This window comes from Pristiophorus japonicus, chromosome 2 (genome assembly GCF_044704955.1).
Source record: "Pristiophorus japonicus isolate sPriJap1 chromosome 2, sPriJap1.hap1, whole genome shotgun sequence".
NCBI lineage: Eukaryota > Metazoa > Chordata > Chondrichthyes > Pristiophoridae > Pristiophorus > Pristiophorus japonicus.
This window is the reverse complement of record NC_091978.1, coordinates 120385209-120411216: the sequence shown is the minus strand read 5'-3', so window position 1 is coordinate 120411216 and position 26008 is coordinate 120385209. Positions and strand designations below refer to the sequence as shown.

The window sequence follows — 26008 nt, the reverse complement described above, 5'->3', positions numbered from 1 at the left end:
AATTATCTTCAGGTCTTCCTTTTCCTTCCTCTCCATAGACCTCCTTTCATGCTTTCCATATGATGTCAACAATGAAGAATTTTTAGGGAGTTCTTTTGAAGGGGAGAAGCTAATCTGACCATCACTTTTTCTACCTTTTCGATTGATTGTGGGAGCTCCTCATATCCAAAGGAAGTGTGGATGGCTGAATTGGGAATTGAACCTTCTGGTGAGGATTGGGAAAGCCATATGCATGGAAGTCTTCTAAGTTATCACCGAGGAATTATCAGCAAAAAACTAATTTCAAATTTGATATTACATTTCTCACACTTCTGTTCACTAACATCAATCTAAGATTACAAGACAGCTTGTGTTGAGATTGGCATGCATGCACTTTTAAATTTCATGGTTATGTTCCATTATTTGTGACTTTAAGGTTGTGATACTGGTAGAATTCAAGGCTATTATTGGATTAGATTAGACATTGCATTATTTTTGGGATCAACTGACGGAACTCTCAGTGGACTACTTTATGAACATAGCATTGAGCTGCCAAAAAGAGGTGAAGATGCTGACTTTCTAGCAGCTCAGTACTATGCTCTAGTCCTCTGGCACAACACAGATGTGCTTGAGTTGCGAGAGCCTTTGGAATCTTGTACAGTATAGAAGGAGGCCATTCAGTCCATTGTGCCTGTACTGGTTGTTAGGAATCCTTTAGAGATTTACTCAGGCTCAGTTGCTAGTGACCTTTCTTTCCCTGTCCTCCATTCTCTACCCTTTTTGCTTCTTTTGATATTTGTTTGTGGTGTTCAGTCTAAGGATCTTTCATTTTCTCTTAATTGTGTTAACCTTTTTTGATTTCCTCAATTGGGCATGTTGAGTTTTCTTTTGCATGTTTAAATGTTAATTTATTCCACCCTGCTCTCTACTTCCTTCTGCCTTTCAATTATGCCACTGTTTACTTAATTATATATTCTTAAGTTTAATGGTCTTTTGCCTATCATGGCTATGCATTCTTTGTGTTGGAATACTTTTGTAATTTTTTCTTCATTTGTATAGAAAAGATCTTGGATTTTTTTTAAGTACGTTTTGGTACTTCATATTTAATACCAAATGAATCATAACTAATGTATATTTTATTCGAAATAAATGGTATCTGGAGCCATCAAAATGAAACATAGGCTTATTTTAGTTAATGCAATTTCTATTTTTGAAGTGATATGCTAGAATGCAGAATGTAAAAATATACCACAGATTTAGTGTACACTCATTTCATTGTTTTTACTTTGTAGTTGGCTCATTGTCTTCTGAGGATCATGATTTCGACCCTACAGCAGAAATGCTAGTGCATGATTATGATGATGAGCGAACACTTGAAGAAGAGGAAATGTTAGAGGGAGGGAAGAATTTCACATCTGAAATTGAAGATTTGGAAAGGGTACCTAAAGTTTTTTTTAAAGTAAACTAAGCTTACATTTGAACTGTTGACAGTGATATTTAATGTTACAAAATTGATCAGAAGTCTTTCTTTATATTTCAAAACAATAATTCAAGATTTGTAATGTTGTAGGAGCACCTTCCATTGGGGTCAATAGTGGAAAACAGCCGTTGGTCCTCTTGGGTAGCATTCAACTATAGTTTATTAAATAATGTGTCTTGTATTCTACATGCTATTTCCTTTACACAAGGCTAACAATTTTGTTATACATTAATTAAAAGAGCAGGAAAGACTGAGTATCTTCTGTACAAAGTGTATCCCCCTTAAAGGAAAGCTTAGATACGTCCTACCTGTTCAGATTTTCTCATTCAGTCTGAAGTGCAAGTTCTCATGCAAATGGTTGAACTTGAGCTACATTTGATGATATGTCACTGGAGTGATTTGGGTTTGACGAGATATGATCGATTTTCATTGTTAGGCAAAATACATTTAAAAATGGATGGGCAGTATCATGTTCAGATTCTTTCGAGCGGGTGTTTGGAAAGTACAATATACAGAATTTATTTTTCTTTTAATAAGTTTAGCAGTGAGATATCTTTCCACAGAGAGTATGAATCTTGGCTGTGCAGAATGAGGGCGAGTGCTCCCTGAGAGGAGGGGGCATCCAAGAACCAATCACCCTAGCAAGCTGAAGAGTCTTTGGTAGAGGAGTTTAGAGTAGGCATTCAGCTTGTCCTTTTGGCAAAGTATTGGGGATTATGAATAGAGAAAAGGGTACAAAGCAAATTAACCCTTCCCATTTCTAAGAAGTTAGATGTCATGTTCTGCTGTCCAGAACAAAGCTCATTCAAATCTGATAGTCCCTAAAGCTCAAGTTTAAGGCAGGTTTCCAGTGGGAAAGTTTGTGATTTAGGTATCAAAGTTCCATTTGAAGATACAAGTTAAGTGCCTGAATACCATTATAATGCTAGTCAGTGGGAGTACAGGTACCAATACACTATGAATTAGTACAAAAATGTGGGTTTTCGCTTGTATTTCCCTATGCTGATTTCCGTATTTCAATTGTACCACTGCGGAGCGGTGCTGAGCTGGAGGCCAAATGCTTCCACAAAAGGAGAGAAAAAAGAAATAGAAGCATGGAATCTTAGGGACCAGATCTCCAATTTATTATTTGATGTAATCTTGACTGCCTCTGAAAGAAATTAAAGGTAGTGGAAGGAGTAGCTCAAAGTTAGGCACCAAGTATTACATTTTGTAAATAATACATATTTGAACTTTGAGTTTTTTTTTAAACTCCCATTTTAGGTAGGAACCTTGGTGTGCTGCTTAGTTCGGAGCTTTGCTTTCTTCTCCACAGCCAACCCATCACTCGACTATTTTTTTCAACTCCGTGATATCACTTGCCTCTTCCCCTTCAATCATTGCTGAAACTCTTATCTTTTCCTTTCCCCATACACAAAAATGCCCTCACAATGCCACATACTACTTCCTTGCTTATACTCCAATCATACCCATATTTGCTAAGTTTTACTGGCTCTCCTTTTACCAGCAAAATTACGTTAAGGTGCCATGCTTGCCTTGAAGTCTCGCAATAAAGTTAATGCCCCCTTCTTCTGCAAGACCTTGCACTCGCCCTCCATTCCTCTATGTTGGCTCACTTACTCTTGGCTTCACTATCATTAGGTGCTTCTTCACACATTATAACCATGCATTGACATTCCCTCGCACTTCTACCTTGTTATCTCCCCACTTCTATCTCTTCCGAAACCTCCTATCCCTCTCCATACCACCTTCTTTGCTTTACCACTCCTGCCCTGTGTTTACTCTTTGTTAACCACTTGTAATGCATATTGAAATGCCTCTCTGCACATGAGCATTATAGAAATACAAGTTTTTCAGATTGTTTCTGGATCTCGCCTCTTGACCTACCAATATCTAATTTGTATAACTAATTCTAGTTAGTTTGCATGGAATTTATTGAATAATAGTTTTTTTTATTGTTCATGGGGTGTGGGTCATGTTGGAAAATCCGCATTTATTGGCCCGTGGTGTTATTGGGGAATTCCAGATATTTGACCCAGCAATGAATAAGCAACAGTGAATATGGCCAAGTCAGGGTGGTGTGTGATGTAGAGAGAAACTTGCAGGTGGTAGTGTTCCCATGAATGTTACTGCTCGTTCTTAGTGATAAAGGTTGTGGGGCTGGGCAGTATTGTCGAATGTGTGTATTAAATATAATGAAAAATTGTTTAAATGCAAAAGCAACCATATTAAGGCTTTATAAATTGCAGCTATTTGTGCTCAACAGGAGAGCAACATGCCACTCGATGATTTGCTGGCACTTTATGGGTATGAACCTTCTGTTCCAGTGATAGAAAATGAAAATCCAGGGAGTTCGCCAAGTGAGCTCGCTGATGAGCTACCAGACATGACTCTCGATAAGGCAAGTTTAGTAAAGCCCATTTTATTTTGTCGCAATGTACGCAAATAGGCTTCAAGAATGTTATTTTTTGTATGCATTGTGAATTATGCCGAGTAAATAAAATTCCCCTTTATCCGGATTTATTAGGAGGAAATAGCAAAAGACCTGCTTTCAGGTGATGACGAAGAAACACAGTCTTCTGCTGATGACTTGACTCCATCTGTCACTTCTCATGAAACAACAGATTTATTTCCCCGACACTTAAGATGTGAGTTTATGGATTAGAAACAAAAGTAGCTTGATCAAAAATCTTGGGTCTAGAGTGGAATTTTAAAAACTTGTAAAATATGATTAATTCCATCAAGTAAACTTTGAGGTGGTGGGGAAGAAAACATGGAGTTGGCGTGTTAAATTGTAAATAAAATGTAGTCACTGAGTGGACAAGCTAAGAAACTCATCATTTTTTTTCCCTTTCATCAAACTTAGCATTTAGTATTTATTTAACATAAATTCTCATGAGGTTATTAAAAGGCATTTAATGCATTAAACAAATTTGGTATGAATTTCAATTCTGTGTCTAAAATTACTTCAGATGTAAGTAATTTGTGCAACCAAATGCAAAAATGACGGACAAATCTCATAATCTGCGAGCCAGCCACGTGCTGTTTCAGGTGGCTAGACTTAAAACCAAGTGGATAAAGTTTTGTCATTCATCCGCAGCCATCATGTAATGAACTACTGAGGCTCAACTTTCAATCCCAGGAATGTTTTTTTTGGTTTTCACGGGGCAGTGGGCACCACAACCAGTTCAATACTTGCAACTCGCCCACATTTCCAAACCAACACGCGTATACTATTGGATACATGATTCTGAATTACATGTAACCGTACTTGGTATGTGCTGCTTCTTGGGGAACATGCGTGTCATCTAAGTAATGTGGGGGGGGGGTAGAGAAAGGGCTGTCTTGAATTTGAGACAGTGTAAAAGAATATTGAGTGTTTATTAATTTGAGTATTTCTCATCTCATGAATATGCTGCCTGTGCCAGATATATTTTTCAATGATATGCTCATCAGAGGGAAAGATTCTGTGTTGTGGAATGGTATATTTTTGTACTTTATGCTCCTGGTGTTAATACTGCGAGTCAGAGCAAACTTGTCTAAACTGCCACATCCTTAACCCTTAACATCAGCCATATCCCCAGTACTGCATCAGAGTTGAATTTCACAAAGCAGCTTTCCTGATGGTTTCTAAGATTTTAGTTTAGTGGCAGTTAATGAATGTGTGTTTTTGTAGTGTGTAGTTGCACCCACCAAGAATTGTATAAAATCATTTCAATACAACTATTGTATCTGTTGACTTTTCATCCTGCCTGTTTGGATGGAATTGGAAGCTAAGTCACATTGAAGAAAAGTGTACCAACCCAGAAGTTGCCAGTTTCCAGTGCTTCTAATATTGCCAAGTTTTAAGTGTTTTTTTTGTGTAAAAGTTTCAGTATTGATTGAAGTATGTGGGAGCTTGTATTACAATTTTGTTTTTACTGCAAACATGAAAACCAAGAACAGCATGTACGGTCCCTTGACATCATGGGCTCTCATTCGGATACTTTTTTCATTTTTAAATAAGCTATGATGAAACACTTCATATGAACATATTTTGAAATTCATCTGTTACGTGTAATTAATGCAGTCTAGGTCCTGTTGGATAAACACCTTGAAGTACTTTTTTGCAAGCTATCGTGAACTTCCAGACAACAACCATATCAGCATACAATACTGAAATTGGAGATGTAATCTGTTCTCGATTGATTTCTGTATTTGGCTGGACTGTGATAAGTTGTGAATGAAGAAATCATTTCTGTATTTGGCTTGTCCGTGATAACTTGTGAAAAGAGGAAATGAAGTATAGAGACCATGGATCATACATTATCATTTAAAGTGTGTGTGTGCGCGCGCGCAGTTACCAGATATGAGGATTTTATCCCCAAAAATGAATTGCTGCTTCTGCCATGGGAAAAGCTAAACATTAGTATTAAATGTAGATTTATAGCTGTTGTCATGCCCAAGATGGAGGCTACATGAGCTGATTTTTATGTACAGTGCACATTTTTAAAACTAATTGATATCCCATGTGATTGTTCATTGACAAAAACTGTTTTTAAAATAGGCTATAGAAGTAATTTATTCATCCTCATACGATAGAAGTAAGTCAAGATTTCCAGTGGTGAGAATAGCTATTTAACGTTGAGTTGGGCTGCATTCCTTTTCCTCATTCATTTAAAGACTCCCAAGTTTGCAAATGACACTTAGCTGGGTGGCAGTGCGAGCTGCGAGGAGGATGCTAGGAGGCTGCAGGGGGACTTGGACAGGTTAGGTGAATGGGCAAATGCATGACAGATGCAGTTTAATGTAGATAAATGTGAGGTTATCCACTTTGGTTGCAAAAACAGGAAGGCAGATTATTATCTGAATGGTGACATTAGTAAAAGGGGAGGTGCAGCGAGTCCTGGGTGTCATGGTACATCAGTCATTGAAGGTAGTAATGCAGGTACAGTAGGCAGTAAAGAAGACAAATGGCATACTGGCCTTCATTAGCAAGGGGATTTGAGTACAGGAGCAGGGAGGTCTTACTGCAGTTGTACAGGGCCTTGGTGTTCAGTTTTGGTCTCTTAATCTGAGGAAGGACATTCTTGCTATTGAGGGAGTACAGCAGACTGATTCCCGGGATGGCGGGATTGACATATGAAGAAAGACTGGATCGACTAGGCTTATTCACTGGCATATTCACTGGAGTTTAGCAGAATGAGAAGGAATCTCATAGAAACATAAAACATTCTGGCGGGATTGGACAGTTAGATGCAGGAAGAATGTTCCCGATGTTGGGGAAGTCTAGAACCAGGGGTCACAGTCTAAGGATAAAGGGTAAGCCATTTAGGACCGAGATGAGGAGAAACTTCTTGACTCAGAATTGTGAACCGGTGGAATTCTCTACCACAGAAAGTTGTTGAGGCCAGTTCATTAGATATATTCAAAAAGGAGTTAGATGTGGCCCTTACGGCTAAAGGGATCAAGGGGTATGGAGAGAAAGCAGGAATGGGGTACTGAAGTTGCATGATCAGCCATGATCATATTGAATGGTGGTGCAGGCTCGAAGGGCCGAATGGCCTACTCCTGCACCTACTTTCTATGTTTCTATGACTCTTCCCCTCATCTGATGTGTTTAATGTTTCCCCTTGCAGCATACATTCACTCGCCACTATTTTCTCACAATGTTGAGCTCTGTTCTCATTTTCCAGCTTGGAAAGATCATTGATCTTCAAGCAAGTTGTCTGCTGGTTTTAAACTTCACACACCATGTAAGGACTTCTTCGTGGTGGCAGATGGCCACTTCAGGTTCTTGCAGTTATGTTTGAAGCACAACATGGCATTGTGCACTATATGCTTGTACATCTCCTCCCGGGAGTGTCTGCAGTAATCCTGCAAGAAAAGAGTCCACTGCAGGAGTGAGATCTGGGAGCCAGGTAAGTTGGCCCCCCACCACAAACCTGCTCCACAGGTGTCAAAAAGCATGGTTCCTCCTTTGGTCACCACTCCTGCTGTGGCTCATTTTACTTGGCACCAGCTTGTACGAGGAGCCAATCCAGTGTGGTACCAAGCAAGCTTAGTGCCAGGATATCACCACCTTTCATTTTCACACCACAACCCCTCTCCCCCTTCTGTTCAGAGGAGGTCTCAGGAAACATGACCAACTGGAATGTGCAGCAGTTGGTCAGCCATCAATCCTTATCTGCACCCTTTCTGGTGGTGATTGAATTCTATTTAGGGATCCAAGCTGGTGTTGACAAATGCTCCAGTGCTGGCAGGCATTTTCCTTGATAAACTACTTGTGTTGAGTGGAGATTAGATCATTTTGCTGTCCAAAAAAAAATTCTTAACAGCTGGTACTACATTTCCTAGTGCTAAAGTAGATTCCAGGGAGCCAGCTGATGCTGACTCCTGCTTCTGTTCAAACATTCCTTTATTTGAGGATGAGCCAGATGGTACTTGGAAGTGAGACTTCATCCATGATAGAGTGCTATTTAAATCAGTCTTGAAGCCTTTATCCCTCAGCTTAACCAAATTAGCCCACTTAACTCCTTGGATCAAAGGAAGTGAGGAATCCTCTCTTGGTTCCTTCACATTTTGTTGTTCTCTCCAATCTTCAGAATCTTAATCATTTACAGGAGTGGGTAAGAGCATTACTATTTTTACTTAATTGTGCCTGTAGTTGCAAAGCTTCTGATAGAGCCAAGGAAACCCTGTTTGCTTGTGATGAAAAAAGGCAGAGGTTCTTGGACCCAACTTTGCATCTTAAGCTTTGTCTGGACATTAGTCCAATCCTTCATGGGTTGTTTTGGAGATGGGCTAATGTTTTGCTTCTATGTGGCAGTTTACATGTGGGAAGCTTCTGAGACTTCACATTCAGAGAAATAATTTCTGAAACGAAGTATTTCCTTTCAGCCTCACTTCTGATTTCTCGTTGTAGCCTTTCTGTGCTGCAGCACTTGCAGATCATCTGCATTTAGATTATTGACTTACCGGAGCTTCTTCTCAAGTCACAGCAAGAACACCTATCTACCAAGTCCTCTTTTCAGAATTGTAGGGTTTCTCTCAACTTTGAGAAATCTGAGTTGGTGCAAGATTACGAGAATGTAATTTCCTTGTATAGTATCCTGTTTAATGTGTTTGACTGAAGTTTCTTTGTGTACTTCTGTAATATAGTCAATAGCCTGTCTAAAATAAATGGGTTAATGACTGCATTAAAATAGTGCCCAAAGAAATTTTATACAACTGGGTTGCAAAGGAGGTATAGGACCTTATTTCGGAACATCTGGGAACTAGACTGATTCCAGAAGCGCAGTCAGTAAATGCACTTGAATTTTTGGATGCATAGCAGGCTGAATTTTTGTGCTCTAAATGAGGAATGAAACAGTTATCTGCTCTGGAACCTAATGTGATTGAGCACTACCATGTAGTGTAGATCACAGCCAGATGCAAACCAAAGCTCCCCAACTCCAATCAACAATGCACTTTTAACCACAAGCCTAGAAGATCCCCTACTGCCTGCATTCCACCAATGTGAATTTTTCAGTTTTCCACACCAGGCATTCTTATAAATTATGTCTTTAAGGGGCTGAGGTATCAGCAAAACTTGTGTATTCTGGGTACAATGATTGGCTTATTTTTGTGTTACCCAGATGCAAAGTTCTTTGAGACCTCTTGACTTAGTCATCTTTGCCGATCGTCTTGAGACCTATCACTTGGCGTCTTGTTGGAAATAATACCAGATGTCTGCTTGAGTTTTGAGATGAAGATTTAGAAATTAAATGATCTATTCCGGTCAGATTTCAGCGCCTCAATAAAGACCTTGACCTAATAATTGTTGCATTCCTGTTGGGTTAGAATTCCCACATTTAGGATGTGTAAACCCGAGGCCTTTCAAAAATTGCATTTTCTTGCACCTTTGAGCAAGAATCTACTTCCAAAGCTCTGTTCCAGGAACAAATTAGCATGGATGCTAAACAACTGCAGTGCTTGCCAGTTGCTGTGCTTGCAAATTTGAGCTTATGATCTTTACTAGCCTTGGATCCATACTGATTTTACTTGCTGTAATCTGAGCTTTAAGCTTCACATTCATCATGGACCAACTCGACTTTTCTTTAATTGTCTAGGTAATGAAATGCAATGGTTACTAACTATCCCTCCAGTGGAACCTGTGTGCAGCTAGACACTTGGATACTTGGTCTTGTTGGGTCCTTTCAGTTCTGGAGTATCTTCAATACTTGCTTAACTTAATCTATTGCACATTTTACACCCATCTTTTAAAGACAGTTTGATTGGGATCCACTCCCCGATATCTCTTTACTGAAGTCTAATTGTGCCAACTTTTCTTCCTTGTTGGATGTTACTTAATGCACAGTTATGTGAAATCCACTTAATTAATTGTTTTTTGAGGCCAAGTTTTTTGAATAGAAGATTGTTCTTCTGGTAGCCTTGATTTTGACCAGACAAGTTGGTGAACTCCAAATAATTTGATATGAAGAATATATTTCCATAAATTATATACTATTTTCTTAAGATGATTTTGAATGTCAACAGTAATAGGCAAACCTTATTCTATTAATCCACTGTTTCATGAAATGGAAAAGTAGCCCAGGTTCCACTGCCAGGATGACTGGAAGAGCTTTCTTACTGAATTAAGGTAGTTCATGAAACTGGATAGTTTATATCGTGTGGAATGTGTATAGTGATGTCTGTAATTTTCAAACTAAGACTGGGAGAGTGCAGCTATTTTTTTCTGTCCTGCTTATCAGCAGTGTTGTTACTTGAAGCAGTCTTTATATTTATGAGCATGCATTGTTTTGACTTGGTAGCATTTTGGCTGTAGGCATTTGTCCAGACAGGCAAGACTTCCTGTTTGTAAGTCTGACCCAGCATACTCCAGTGATGCATAGAGGATGCTGAATTAGCAAGAAGAAAATTAAGATGCTATTTGATCCCTGTATATTTAAAGCTAATTTCATCATTGAACTATTGTCCCTTCCATGTAAAATGGTTGCATTCAAACTTGCAGGAACAAAAATGGGTGGCTCCGTCTACGTAGCTTGCCCAGTTACTTCAGTCTGTTTTCCAGGTTTGGTGCCAAATCTGTATTCTTTTACTCCTCGTTGAATCTGTTTCATGATTCAACAGAATCCATGTAGGTGATAATCTGTCCAAAGATTAACAGTTATGCAGCAATTACATCACATTTAATGAGTTGTATGCAGGTTTCTGTTTCTTGTATTGTATAATTACATCCATTAGTTGTTATCTGATACCTATGTGGAAAAATTGATTTACTAAAGACCAGCTGGTAAATTTATATCTTGGATTGTGTCCCGAATGCCAGTTAAGGAGGTATTTTTGTCAAAATCGAGCTGGTAATTTAGAGACTTTTATGTGGTGGGTAGAGGGGGAGGTGGGGGGGGGCGAGATCCAAATGTATAATTACTGTGGCAGAGGGTAGTTGGTATACATATCTTAAAAAAAACTATATAACACCTACATTTATACAAATATAATAGTCTGATGAAGCTAAGATAAATTATAATTGTATATAGAGAAGGCCCTGAAATTCTGGTCAGAGGCATCTTTTGAACAAGCACCTCTGACCAGATAATATTTACGAATTTACCTGGTGGTCTTTGAGGCGCCTGGGATTCTGGTGGGATGGACTTCTCTTCCCGCGCTGCAAAGCGCGCTCCCGTCCTCGAGGTTCGGACGCAGAAAGCGCTGTGACTGCACAACCAATCGGGTACAGTATTCCACAATATTCTCATTAATAGCAATGAGAACTCCGTATTTGTGTTCTCAATGCTATCGGTGAGGAAAAAAAACAAACACACTAAACACCATAATAAAAAATAAAAAACACCTCACATAATTAAAACTAATTGAAATTAAAGTTAATGTCTTAGAAAAAATAAAATTTTTCTTTTTTTTTAGAAAAGTTTTTTAAATTATAGTTTAAAATAAACTTACCTTAGTGGGCAAGGTTTTTAACAATGTGTTTTAAATTTTATTTTAGAATGTTTTTGTGTGTTTTAAAATTCTTAACTCCTGTAAAAGTAGGCTATGCGCCTGCTTTTATCAGGTGCAAGAGTTTTCAGGACATTTGCTGGGCAAGATATGGGTATATACCACAATCTTGCCCATGCCAATATCCTGGCTGTGGAGATAGAGGATCTGTCAAGCTGGAGCTTGACAGATTGGAAAAGCCGGTTTTCAACGCATGTGCATTGTGCGCTGAAGACCAGCTTTTGCGATGCCTTCCCGGGTCTGTACACACACAGTACGGACCCGGGTAAGCCGGGATTTTCAGGCCAATGAGAATAACCTCACTGAAAGATGTTTTGGTGTTTGATCAATTAATTTTGAGGCGGAAATGACAAAGTTTATATTTAACTCCTACAGGTAAGATCAGTCATTAAGAATAGTCTTGAGTCTATATTTTTAGTGGCTCCGTTAAGGTGGAAAAAAATCTTGGATCTTCAAGAATAAATGTTTGTTCAAGACCTCTGGGGAAAAATAGGGCATATTGGTTGCTGTTCATGGGTTAGTGGTCCAGGAAGTTTACATTTAGATGTGAAAAACGTACATTAGTTCCCAAGGGTTTCTTCCAGGTGTGTAGCTAGGTTTTATGCACTTCAAGATTATACAGGATATAGTTTTTTTTCCTACATGATGGTTTATTCAAAATCTGTAATATATTTAAAAACCTTACACTTCCTGACAACTTTCACCATTATAAAATCTTGTTTACATTTATAATGTAAACTGCCTTTGTAAGCTTGTCAAGCTGTAAATGCAGCCTCCCATCAGTTGATGTGCCACCACTGTTGGAAAGGTGTAATTACAGTGTGACAAGTTTACACAGGCAGTTAACATTATAAATGTGGTAATTGAAATTTATAATGGAACATAAAAATATTGTCAATTTGTGACACTTAAAATGGGGACTGAATTACATATGTGCACACTGGTCCAACGATCCCCCGTTTTACCTGAAGACTACACTTGATCTTGGCTCCCGTGTGCAGAATCACGCCAGATTAACAAGTAAGGAAATAAAGGTGGATTAAAGCTGTATGCTTTTGAGAGTACAAATTTTATTTTAAGATTTGAGGAAATGGAGTCTAGAGTAATGCAGGACATTAAAATATCCATTATGAGGATGAATTCTGAATGTTGTCTTGGAAAAACTGCTAATGTTCTTGGTCAGGAATAAAATTCCCCTCCATGTTGAACATAATAAAAATTATAGATTTTGAATGGCCTTTTAGTGATAGCTGTCTTTATTTTTTTCCATACAGCAAGTTCTACCTTTGATGGTGATAAAGAATCTGAAGATGAAGAGGGACAAAATGATTCTGTTCCACCTGAAGATTTGAAAAAGGTACTCTAAAGTCAGCATGTAAATTGTTAAACCTGACTTGTAAGATGTTACACTTAAAAGCTTAACAAAATCAGCAGTTCCAATTTGAATTTGCTATTTTAGAAAATTAGTACTGCTTGATAATCTTCTTGTCAATATGTATAAAAAAAGGTTTGTGGAAGGTATGTTTTGCCCTTGAGTTATAAGGACATAAGAAATACTAGTCGGCCATTTGGCTCCTCGAGCCTGCTCTGTCATTCAATAAGATCATGGCTGATCTTCTTTCTACCATAACGCCACTTGTCTGCACTACCCGAATCCCTTGATTCCCTTAATATCCAAAAATCTATCGATCTCTGTCTTGAATATACTCGACGATTGAGCCTCCACAGCCCTCTGGGGTAGAGAATTCCAAAGATTCACCACCCTCTGAGTGAAGAAATTTCTCCTTATCTTAGTCCGAAATGGTTGACTCCTTATTCTGAGACTGAGTATTGTGTACAGTTTTGGTTTTACGCTCCCCAGCGAGGGGAATCATCCTCCCTGCATCTACCCTAACAAGCTCTGTAGGAATTTTATGTTTCATTCTTCTAAACTCCAGAGAATATAAGCCTGGTCTACTCGATCTCTCCTCGTAGGACAATCCCCCCATCCCAGGAATCAGTCTGGTGTACCTTCGCTGCACTCCCTCTATGGCAAGTATATCCTTCCTTGAATAAGGAGACCAAAACAATTCCAGGTGTGGTCTCACTAGGGTCCTATATAACTGCAGTAAGACTCAAATCCCTTTATAATAAAGGCCAACATACCATTTGCTTTCTTAATTGTTTGCTGTACCTGCATGTTAGCTTATGTGATTCATATACAAGGAGACCCAGGTCTCTGAGCACCAACATTTCTCAATCTCTGACCCTTTAAACAATACTCTGCTTTTCTATTTTGGATAACTTCACATTTCTCCACATTATTTTCCGTGTACCATGTTCTTGCCCACTCACTTAGCTTGTCTATATCCCCTTGAAGTCTCTGCATCCTCCTCACAACTTACATTCCCACCTAGCTTTGTATCATCAACAAACTTGGAAGTATTACATTTGGTGGTCTCATCCAAATCATTGGTGTAGATTGTGAATGGCTGGGGCCCAAGCACCAATCCTTGCAGCACCCCAATAGTTAAAGCCTGCCAACTTGAAAATGACCCGTTTATTCCTATTCTCTGTTTTCCATCTGTTAACCAATCCTCAATCCATGCTATTATATTACCCCCAATCCATGAGCCCTAATTTTGTTTAATAACTTCTTGTGTGGCACCTTATCGAATGCTTTCTGAAATTCCAAATACACCACATGCACTGGTTCCCCCTTATCTATTCTGCTACTTACAACCTCAAAAAACTCTAGCGGATTTGTCAAACATGATTTCCCTTTCATAAATCCGTGGTTGACTCTGCCCAATCTTATTTTTTTTAAGTGCCCTGTTACCACGTCCTTAATAGATTCTAGCATTTCCCATACTACTGATTGGTCTGTAGTTCCTCATTTTCTCACTTCCCCCTTTTCTTAAATAGTGGGGTTACATTTGCTACCTTCCAATCCGTGGAAACCGTTCTTGAATCTATGGAATTTTGGAAGATGGCAATCAATGCATCCACTATTTCTATAGCCACCTCTTTCAAAACCCTAGGATGTAGGCCGTCAGGTATAGGGGATTTAGTGGCTTTCAGTCCCATTAATTTCTCCAGTACCATTTTTTTTTACTAATGAATTTATTTCAGTTCCTCATTCCTCATCGCAAGACCCTTGGTTCTCCACTGGATCCAGCAAGTCTTTTGTGCCTTCTTCCGTGAAGACAGACACACAGTATTTGTTTCCTCTGCCCACCTGGGGCTCACTTGCTGTGTAGGAGTTCAGAGTAGAGCGCTTGTTTTGGGAATCTTGTGTTGGGCATGCAGACACTGTGGCTCACCCAACGGAGCTGGTCGAGTGTGGTCAATGCTTCGATGTTGGGGATGTTGACCTGATCGAGAACACTGACGTTGATGCGTCTATCCTCCCAGGGGATTTGCAGGATCTTGCAGAGACATCGTTTGTGTGACACTCCAGTGCAGTGCTGAGGAAGTTCTGCACTGTTGGAGGTGCCATCTTTCGGATGAGACGTTAAACCGAGGTCCCGTCTGTTCTCTCAGGTGGACATGAAAGATCCCATGGCACTATTTTGAAGAAGAGCAGGGGAGTTATACCTGATATCCTGGCCAGCATTTTCCGGATAGCTGACAACCCCGCCATGGATCGGCCCGGATTCCGGAACAATCCGAATTTCGGAACTCCGGATTTCGGACGCTCAACCTGTACTTCATTGACTGTAAAACGGTTTGAGACATCGTCATGAAAGGTGCTATATCAATGCAAATCTTTCTTGCTTGCTTTCTTTCTACCGTCATACCTTTTAGAGTAGTTTCCAAATCTACCGTAGCCAAGTCGCCTCTCATACCTACATAGTTTGTTTTGTTTAGATTTAAGACCCCAGTTTCGGATTTAACTAAATCATTTTCAAAGTCAATATAAAAGTCTATCTCATTATGGTCACTCTTCCATAAAGGCCCCTTTACCACAAGCTTATAAATTAACTTTTTCTCATTGAACAATACTAGATCTAAAATAGCCTGTTTCCTCAATATACTGATCTAGAAAACTATTTTGTATGCTTTCCATGAATTTGTCCTCGACACTATTTATGCAAATTTAGTTTTCCCACCCCCATGATTACTCTTATTGCAGCATTTCTAATTTCCTGATTTATACTCTGCCCTATATTACAACTACAGTTTGGGGGTCTATAAACAACTCCCACCGATGTTTTCTGCCCCTTGCTGTTCCTTAGCTCCACCCAAACTGATTCTACTTCTTGATTATTGGAGCTAAGATAGTTTGTCTCTACTGTCTTTATCCCGTTCTTTATTATCAGGGCTATCCCTTCTTTTCCATTTTGCCTATCTCCTAAAAGTTAAGTATCTTGGAATATTTAGTTCCCAACCTTGACCACTTTGTAACCACGTCTCAGTAATAGCTATTAGATCAAACCTGTTGATTTCTATCTGTGCTATTAATTCATCTATTTTGTTGCAAATGCTTCACGCATTGAGATATATGGGCTAGACTTTCCACTATGGTCGCTTGGTGATATTTCCAGCCTTAGTACTTTTTGTTATTTTTCTGGATCGCTGGAATATCGCCCATTTTCAAAAACACTAGTTTCGCCTTTTTAATTTGGGCGATAGCCTTAGCGATGTGAAATGGGCTTTAGCAATGTATTGAGTTGTGCAAGGCTGGCGTCTATAGCAACGGCCGTTCTGTGCATGCACATTTTTTTTCAGGCAAAGTACTTTTCCCACAGGGGTTGACAAAGAGAACAGGGGACCTGGTCCCCATCAATAACATTATAGAACCTTTCTTTTATTCTAGCCCCTGTTGCTTTATGAAATAAAATCTAGTAGCCAACTGAGGTGAACTCCATTTCCTTTCTCGTGGGATGGCATACCCTAGTTCTGCTTCTACCTGTACTGTGGACCAAAGGGGGGGAAAAATCCATGATTAATATTAACCCTGACATTACAGCAATGTACTTGTATGTAACGTTTCTCATTTTATTCTCCCATTTCTAATGTGCAGCATGTGATTAGTGATCAATACTGGTTGAGAAATTACAGCTGCCCCCAATCACCTATAAATGCCCTTAATTTGTCCGCAACAAATACAAAGTGATTAAGATGATTGGCAAGAGTCAAAAAGTCCCTTAAAATCACTCTCAAATTGATTCTCCTGACAGCCTTTTATTACAGATCCTTCCCGTAGTGTCGAGTTATTGCAGCTTTTCTTCAGCCTATTTTTGGGCCAGCGATCATTTGGACGAAATGCCGAAAGTAGCGCTCGGCGATTAATCTGGTCCATAATCGGATGCAAATTTCCATTATGAGCACTGTTCTCAGCCTTGCACGAGGATGATGTCATTTTTGTTTTTAAGTAGGCAGGGCAATGCAGCTCATTCAGCAGTACCAAAAGTTGGGCTTTAGTGCCTTAAGCTTTGACTTATTACCTTGATGTCACCTTAGTCACTGATGCCTTTGGTACTGTCTCTGTCCCTTCCTGACTCACCCTGATTATTTTTACTCAACACTCTGCTCTAGAGCCTTAACATTTCCCTTCTTTTAAATTTACTCTTTCCTGAATCCACCCCTCCCCCCCCTTTCATTAGTTTAAAGCACTTTCTACTGCCCTAGTTATTCAATTCCCCAGGATACTGCACAAGATAAAAGTTCATTGGGTTGGGGGTAATATATTAGCATGGATAAAGGATTGGCTAACTAACAGAAAACAGAGAGTCGGGATAAGTGGTTCATTCTCTGGTTGGCAACCAGTAACTAGTGGGGTGCCGCAGGGATCAGTGCTGGGACCCCAACTATTTACAATTTATATAAACAACTTGGAAGAAGGGACTGAGTGTAATGTAGCCAAGTTTGCCAACGATACAAAGATGGAATGAAAAGCAATGTATGAGGAGGGGACACAAAATCTACAAAAGGACATAGACAGGCTAAGTGAATGGGCAAAAATTTGGCAGATGGATTATAATGTTGGAAAGTGTGAGGTCTTGCACTTTTGGCAGAAAAAAATCAAAGAGCAACTTATTATTTAAATGGGGAAAGATTGCCAAGTGTCGCAGTACAATGGGACCTGGGGGTACTTGTGCATGAAACAAAAAAGGATAGTGTTCTGTATGAATAAAGAGTCTGACCGGATACTGTGAGCTCAAAGTAAATTGTGACTGTAGTCTTTTATTACAGGTCTCCAGAGTGGCTCTCCAGCCTGTGAGTCCTCCTTAAGTACAGGTGCTCCCAAAGGATTGTGGGATCCCTTGGGACTCCAGGGGATGAGCCCTCTGGGTGGTTACACAAGGTATTTACAGGTTTACATATATAACAACACTCTCTTTCCTCTCTCTTCTCCCCCCACCCCCCCCCCCCCCAAAAGTCAATAATGTAACTACAAGGTGAGTCAATCTGGAGCCTTTTCCCTGGTTGATTGTCTCGGTGCAAATGCTGGTTTTGGTGAGTCGTTTGTTGGGCCCTCGCTGGGCTGCTGTGCAGCTGGCCTTGCTGGGCTGCCTCGTGTGGTCTGGGCTGCTGTGGGTGATGGGTCCTGCTTCGTGGTCAACCGCTGTGTCGGTTGCCACTGGTGTGTGTGTTGGAGGATCAAAAAAGGTAGGGTCTAATGTGGGTTGCTCTGGATAGTCCATAAATTTGAATTTGGTTTGGTCCAAGTGTTTACTGTAGATGATTCCATTTGAAAGTTTGACCCAAAACACCCTACTCCCCTCTTTAGCCACAACAGTGCCGGGAAGCCACTTGGGATCTTGTCCATAGTTCGACACAAATGCAGGATCATTAATTTCAATTTCGCATGACCCATTTGTGCTATCACGGTATGTATTTTGTTGAAGCCGCCTGCTCTCTACCTGTTCGTGTAGATCAGGGTGGACTAACGAGAGCCTTGTCTTAAGTGTCCTTTTCATGAGCAGTTCAGTGGGTGGAATCCCAGTGAGCGAGTGGGATCTCGTGCGGTAACTCAGCAGGACTCTCGATAGGTGAGTCTTCAGTTACCCTCTTCAAGCTCTGCTTGATTGTTTGCACTGCTCTCTCTGCCTAACTGTTGGATGCTGGTTTGAACGGGGCAGATGTGACATGTTTGATCCCATTGCGGGTCATGAACTCTTTGAACTCGGCACTGCTAAAACACGGCCCGTTGTCGCTCACAAGGACATCAGGCAGGCCGTGCTGGGCAAACATGGCCCGCATGCTTTCACTGGTGGCAGCGGATGTGCTTGCCGACATTATCTCACATTCAATCCATTTGGAGTACGCATCTACAATCATGAACATTTTACCCAAGAACGGGCCTGCATGGTTGACATGGACCCTAGACCATGGTTTGGAGGGCCAAGACCATAAACTTAGTGGCGCCTCCCTGGGTGCATTGCTTAACTGTGAACATGTGTTACATTTGTGCACGCAGGACTTTAAGTCCGCATTGATACCGGGCCACGTGGGATCTGGCTATCGCTTTCATTATTACAATGCTTGGGTGAGTACTGTGGAGATCACAAATGAAAGTGTCCCTGCCCTTTTTGGGTACCACTACCCGATTACCCTACAAAAGGCAGTCTGCCTGTATAGACATTTCATCTTTGCACCGCTGGTACGGCTTTATCTCTTCTTGCATTTCTAATGGGACACTGGACCAGCTCCCGTGAAGCACAGTTTTTTTTACTAAGGACAGTAAGGGGTCCTGGCTCGTCCAGGTTCTAATCTGTCGGGCGGTAATGGGTGATTGCTCTCTCTCGAATACTTCCATTGCCATGACTAAATCTGCAGGCTGTGCCACTTCCACCCCCCTGGTGGTGGGCAATGGCAGCCTACTGAGAGCATTGGCGCAGTTTTTTGTGCCTGGCCTGTGGCGGATGGCGTAGTTGTATGCGGACAACGTGAGCGCCCATCTCTGGATGCGGGCCGATGCATTCGTATTTATCCCCTTACTTTCAGAAAAGAGGGATATCAGTGGCTTATGGTCACTTTCCAATTCAAATTTGAGCCCAAACAGATATTGATGCTTTTTCTTTACCCCATAAATACACGCTAGCGCTTCTTTTTCAATCATGCTGTACGCCCTCTCAGCTTTAGACAGACTTCTGGATGCATAAGCAACCAGTTGCAATTTCCCAAATTCAATAGCTTGTTGCAATGCACATCCGACACCATATGACGACACATCACATGCTAGTACCAAACTCTTATATGGTTCATACAACACAAGCAATTTGTTTGAGCATAACAGTTTTATGGCTTTTACAAAGGCATTTTCTTGGCTTTTACCCTATACCCATTCGTCGTCTTTACGCAGTAAGATGTGCAGTGTGCTGAGACCGGTAAGAAGTTACCAAAGTAGTTCAGGAGTCCTAGAAACGACCACAGCTCCGTCCCGTTCTGTGGCCTCGGTGCGTTCTCGATTGCTTCTGCCTTCGAATCGGTGGGCCTGATGCAGTCCGCCGCGATTCTTCTCCCCAGGAACTCCACTTCAAGCACCAGGAAAACGCACTTCAAGCGTTTTAACCTGAGCCCCACGCGGTTGAGCCGACTAAGAACCTCCTTCAGGTTCTGCAGGTGCTCGACTGTGTCCTGACCTGTAACCAAGATGTCGTTCTGGAAGAACACAGTGCGCGGGACCGACTTCAGTAAGCTTTCCATGTTTCTCTGGAATATCGCCGCGACTGATCTAATCCCAAACGGGCATCTGTTGCAAATTAAGAGACCTTTGTGCGTGTTAATGCAGGTGAGGTCCTTCGATGATTCCTCCAGCTCTTGCGTCATATAGTCTGAGGTCAAGTCCAGCTTCGGAACGTTTTTCCTCCCGCCAGCGTCGCGAATATGTCGTCTGTCTTTGGTAGCGGGTATTGATCCTGAAGGGAGAAACGATTGATAGTTACTTTGTAATCACCACAGATTCTGACGGGGCCGTCTCCCTTGCGGACTGGAACAATCGGACTGGCCCAGTTGTTGAATTCGATCGGCGAAATGATGCCCTCTCGTTGCAGCCGATTCAACTCTTTCTCCACCCTCTCTCATCATGTTACGGTACTGCTTTCGCCTTGTGTTGGATTGGTCGCGACCCCGGAATTGGGTGGATCTGCACTTTTGCTCCTTGGGACTTCCCGATACCTGGTTTGAACAGCGAGGGGAACTTGTTTAAGACCTGGGCACACAAAGTGTCGTCGACGGCGGAGAGCGCTCGGACATCATCCCAGTTCCATCGTATCTTTCCCAGCCAGCTCCTGCCGAGCAGCGTGGGACCATCGTCTGGTACCACCCAGAGTGGTAACTTGTGCACCGCTCCATCGTAGGAGACCTTTACAGTAGCACTACCAATTACGGGAATCAGTTCCTTTTGTGTAAGTTCTCAGTTTAGTGCGAATGGGAGTCAGGACTGGCCTTGAGGCCTTGTTGCACCACAATTTATTGAAAGTCTTTTTGCTCATAATGGACTGGCTCGTACCTGTGTCCAGCTCCATTGACACCGGGAGTCCATTTAATTCAACCGTCAGCATTATCTGGGGACACTTTGTGGTAAATGTGTGCACCCCATATACCTCTGCCTTCTCGGTCTGAGGCTCTGGTTTGTCGTGGTCTGCCGTGGATCTGTCCTCCTCTGCAACATCGTTTGCGGAATTAGGGTTTGCAGCTCGCCTGCACATACTTTGGAGATGTCCCATTGTCCCACAGCCGTTGCAAACTTATCCTTTGAAGCAGCTTGAATGGAAATGATGATCACCCCTGCAACGCCAACAAGGTGTTAATGGCCTAGCATTCATCATCTTTGATGGTGGACTCTGAGACATCTGCAGGCATGTGAGGCCTGCGCTGTACGTTGCGATTCGAAAACATTACTTTGTTCGCAATACTTGTAGCAGCACTCGTGTGCTGAGAGATTTGCTTGATATTGTCACTGGTGGTAATGAACACCTGGGCTATCGCTATGGCTTTACTCAAGGTTGGGTTCTCTACAGTCAAAAGTTTGCGAAGTATTACTTCATGGCCATTGCCAAGTACAAAGCAGTCCCTGAGCATGTGCTCCAAATGTCCTTCAAATTCACAATGTCCTGCAAGGCAAGGCATCTGAGCCTGGTGACATAGCTCGCCACTTCCTGGCCTTCAGACCTTTTTGTACGTGTCGAACCCATACCTCGCCATCAGAATGCATTCCTTCGGGTTCAGATGCTCCCGGACCAGTGTGCACAAATCATCGTACGATTTCTCTGTGGGTTTTGCTGGAGCAAGCAGATTTACGTTGGTGCCCTGCAAACGGTGAGAATCTCCCTTTCTTTAGCAGCGTTCGTTTCTCCTTCCAGGTCGTTGGCCACGAAGTATTAGTCGAATCGCTCCACAAAGATTTCGCAATCATCTCCCTCCGAAAATTTCTCCAGGATGCCCACTGTTCTCTGCATCGTTGGGTTTGTCATCTGTATCTCGTCGCCAGTTGTTATGTATGAAATAAAGAGTCTGACCAGATACTGTGAGCTGAAAAAGTAAAGTGTGACCGTAGTCTTTTATTCTAGGTCTCCAGAGTGCGTCTCCAGCATGTGAGGCCTCCTTAAGTACAGGTGCTCCCAAGGGATTGTGGGATTCATTGGGACTCCAGGGGATGAGCCCTCTGGTGGTTGCACAAGGTATTTACAGATTTGCATATATAACGGATAGTATGCAGGTACAGCAAGTGATCAGGAGGGCCACTGGTATCTTGGTCTTTATTGCAAAGGGGATGAAGTATAAAAGCATGGATGTCTTGCTACAGCTATATAAGGTATTGGTGAAGCCACACCTGGAATACTGCGTGCAGTTTTGGTTTCCGTATTTACGAAAGGGTATACTTGCGTTGGAGGCAGTTCAGAGAAGGTTCACTAGGTTGATTCCAGGGATGGGGGGGTTGACTTATGAGGAAAGGTTGAGTAGGTTGGACCTCTACTCATTGGAATTCAGAAGAATGAGAGGGGACCTTATCGAAACATATAATATTATGAGGGGGCTTGACAAGGTGGTTGCAGAGAGGATGTTTCCACTGATGGAGGAGACTAAAACTAGAGGACATGATTTTAGAATAAGGGACCGCCCATTTAAAACAGGATGAGGAGAAATTTCCTCAGGATTGTTAATCTGTGGAATTTGCTGCCTCAGAGAGCTGTGGAAGCTGGGACATTGAATAAATTTAAGATAGAAATAGACAGTTTCTTAAACGATAAGGGGTTATGGGGAGCGGGCGGGGAAGTGGAGTTCAGTCCATGATCAGATCAGCCATGATATTGAATGGTGGAGCAGGCTCGAGGGGCCGTATGTCCTACTCCTGCTCCTGTTGTGTTCTTATGATACTGGTCCCAGCCTGGTTTAAGTGGAGCCCGTCCCAACGGAACATCTCGTTCTTGTGTCCGTGCCCCATGAACTGAAACACCTTCCTCCCACGCCACTCTTTGAGCCACGCATTTAAACCTCTAATCTGTTTATCCCTTTGCCAATTTGAGCGTGGCTCGGGTAATAATCCAGAGATTAATACCTTTTTAGGTTCTGCTGTTTAATTGGAGATGAGGTGAAAAGTCAGTGTTATCTGTATCAATACATGCAATGGTTCTGAATCTACATTTTGGCTCCCTATGTAAATGTTCATGAAGTTTAATAAACTCTCTAAGGAAATTGATGCAGATTGCTTCAGTTTAAGATTAACCCAGAGAAATCGGGGAACTATAGTTAGACTGATATCCGTAGTAGGGAAAATGCTCGAATCTGTTATTCGGGATGTGTTAACAGGTTACTTAGAAAATCATAATGTGATTGGACACAGTCAACATGGATCTATGAAAGGGAAATTGATTTTGACAAATCTATTAAGTTGTTTGAGGTTGTAACTAGCAGGGTAGATAAAGGGGAATCAGTGGATGTAGTATATTTGGATTTTCAGAAAGCATTTGGTAAAGTGCCACATGAGATTATTGCACAAAATTAGGGCTCATGGGATTGAGCGTAATATATTAGCATGGATTGAGGATTGGTTAACGGGACAGAAACAAAGAGTCGGAATAAATGGGCCATTTTTGGGGTGGCCACAAGGATCAGTGCTTGGGCTGTGGCTATTTATAGTCTATATTAATGACTTGGATGAGGAGACCGAGCGTAATGTATCCACGTTTGTTGACGATATAAAGCTAATTTGTGAGAAGGATGCACAGAGGCTGCAAAGGAATATAGACAGGTTAAGTGAGTGGGCAAGAACATGGCAGATGGAATATAATGTGGAATAACGTGAAGTTATCCACATTGGTAGGAACAATAGAAAAGCAGCATATTTTTTAAATAGTGAGTGATTGGGAAATGTTGGCATTCGAAGGGACCTGGGTGTCCTTGTACACTAATCACTGAAAGTTAACATGTAGGCAGAGCAAACAATTAGGAAAGCAAATGGTATGTTGGCCTTTATTACAAAAAGGATTGGAATATCAGAGTGAAGAAGTCTTCCTGCAATTATATCGGTGCTTGGTGAGACCACACCTGGAGTATTGTGTACAGTTTTGGTCTCCTTACCTAAGGAAGGATATATTTTCCTGAGAGAGAATGCAATGATGGTTCACCTAGATTGATTCCTGTGATGGGGGAATTGTCCTCTGAGGAGACATTGAGCAGACTAGAATTTAGAAGGATGAGAGGTGATCTCATTGAAACATTAAATTCTTGCAGGGCTTGACTGGCAGGGAGGATGTTTCCCCTTGCTGGGCATTCTGGAACTAGGGGTCACCGTCTCAGAATAAGGGGTTGGCCATTTAGGACTGGGAAGAGGAGAAATGTCTTCACTCAGGGTTGTGAATTTTTGGAATTCTCTATCCCAGAGAGCTGTCGACGCTCAGTTGTTGAGTATCTTCAAGACAGAAATCAATAAATTAAAGGAACTAAGAAATATGGGGATAGTGCGGGAACATGGAGTTGAGGTCGAAGATCAGCCTTGATTTTATTGAATGGTGGAGCAGACTCAAATGGCCTATTCCTACATCTTATGTTCTTATGTAAGAGACCAAGGATACACGAGTTGATTCCTATCTTCTGTTCCTCAATGGTATTGTGGTTTGTAAGGACAATGTCATAGACTTTATTTAAAGCATTTTAGACAACTGGTGACCACTGCACCAACATTACATGGTTCCTATATACTCTCTCAAGGTTGGAGTCTTGAATGTTTTCAAAAAGAAAGGCAGCATCGACTTAAATCCTGTGGTCCATTATATTGATGCACTATGATTTCCCTATAAAGGAAGATCCAATAAGCTTTTGAATTCCAAAACAAAATGTTCTCCATTTTGCCTAAAAGTTTGAATAAAGCTTTAACAAAATGTTTGCATAATGGCATATAAATAGTTCCATATATCCCTCCCAAAGATTGCAAAGCTTTTGAAGATCTCAAAATGTTGTATAACCAAAATGTCGTTGTTGAAGACTCTCTGCAGTTTTGTCTGTCCAGATTAGATAGAGGCAGTGACCCACATTTCTATTTCACTTCCCCCTACTTCTCCTCTCAAGTAGCTCTTACCCCGATAAGGTTTCACAGTAGCTGGCAGCCCTTTTGTGTCTTTTTCTAAGTAGTTATTCATTTATGAGCTTCTTGATGAATATCTTGGTGATCCTGCCACAATCAAATATCTAACTGATTCTGGCCTCACTTGATATAAGCACATCTAGCAGGAGTCACTAGATAGTAAGCAAGAGTGGGATTGTTGGCTGGCATTTTGTTTTCTCCTTACGAGCCTAGCCAGTACATCCCACTGTAAAATTTCACTTTTCTTCTGTTTTGGCTGAGATGTGACTCAGAATAGGTAATCACTTGCTAAGTTTAAATTATGAAAAGGTCTAATTCGCGAAAGAAATGAATCACGTTCATGAAATAGTGCCTTCCATAATCTCGGGATGCCCCAAAATGCTTTGCCCTCAGTGAAATTGATTAAGTTTAGTTTAAACTTCAGATTTACTGCAGAATAAAAATACATTCCTTGAGATGATTGTGTCTCATCCTTGTGGGATAATACAAAAGAAAATGATAGTTGTATGTTGTTACTGAGCTTCACTGAATAAATGTGCAAGATTTGTAGCTTGTGCAATCCATAGGTTGGATGAATTATAAAGCTCTTGCTCATGAGTGCAATAAATTCAAATATTCCATTCAGTAATGAATTCTGTGCAGGTCTTTAAAAGAGACAGTTATTTGACAGCAGCTTTTTAAAAATATTGTCACTTTGAACTTCATATGTGGTTCCCACAAGTGGTGTCAATTTCCACATACATTGTAGGTGGTTTCCCTGATTTCAACTGCTACAACACGTGTAAAGTAATTTTGTTTCCTTGTGGATAGAGCTGAAAATGAGTTTCTATAGAATACAATTCTGAAGTCTAGTCTGATTTTTGATGTTTGCCCTGCAACGTATTGGCTTTTACCATTTGTGTTTTAAGCAAGTGTTTTAAAATCTGCTGTAGTGTAAAATGGGTGAGAAATTAAAATTTAAATGAAATCTCAGTTACATGTAAATAGATCTTAAGCAACTTTTAAAATCTAAACTGCCAGCAGCAGGTGATCTATTT

The 26008-nt window shown here is 41.1% G+C and overlaps 1 protein-coding gene across 7 annotated transcripts in view; it reads left to right on the top strand.

Moving 5' to 3' along the window:
* Window positions 1-26008, top strand: part of LOC139240521 (mesoderm induction early response protein 3-like) — a 92212-nt gene that overhangs the window by 20229 nt on the left and 45975 nt on the right. For 3 of the 7 annotated variants that reach the window (XM_070869089.1, XM_070869084.1, XM_070869097.1), the window contains exons 3-7: window positions 39-208; window positions 1272-1417; window positions 3726-3860; window positions 3987-4107; window positions 12733-12815. In XM_070869089.1, coding sequence (XP_070725190.1) covers window positions 181-208; window positions 1272-1417; window positions 3726-3860; window positions 3987-4107; window positions 12733-12815 — 513 coding nt within the window. In that variant the 5' untranslated portion in view covers window positions 39-180. Of the gene's footprint in view, window positions 1-38; window positions 209-1271; window positions 1418-3708; window positions 3861-3986; window positions 4108-12732; window positions 12816-26008 lie in introns of those variants that run through there. The other 4 variants (XM_070869103.1, XM_070869076.1, XM_070869069.1 and 1 more) reach the window with 2 other exon arrangements.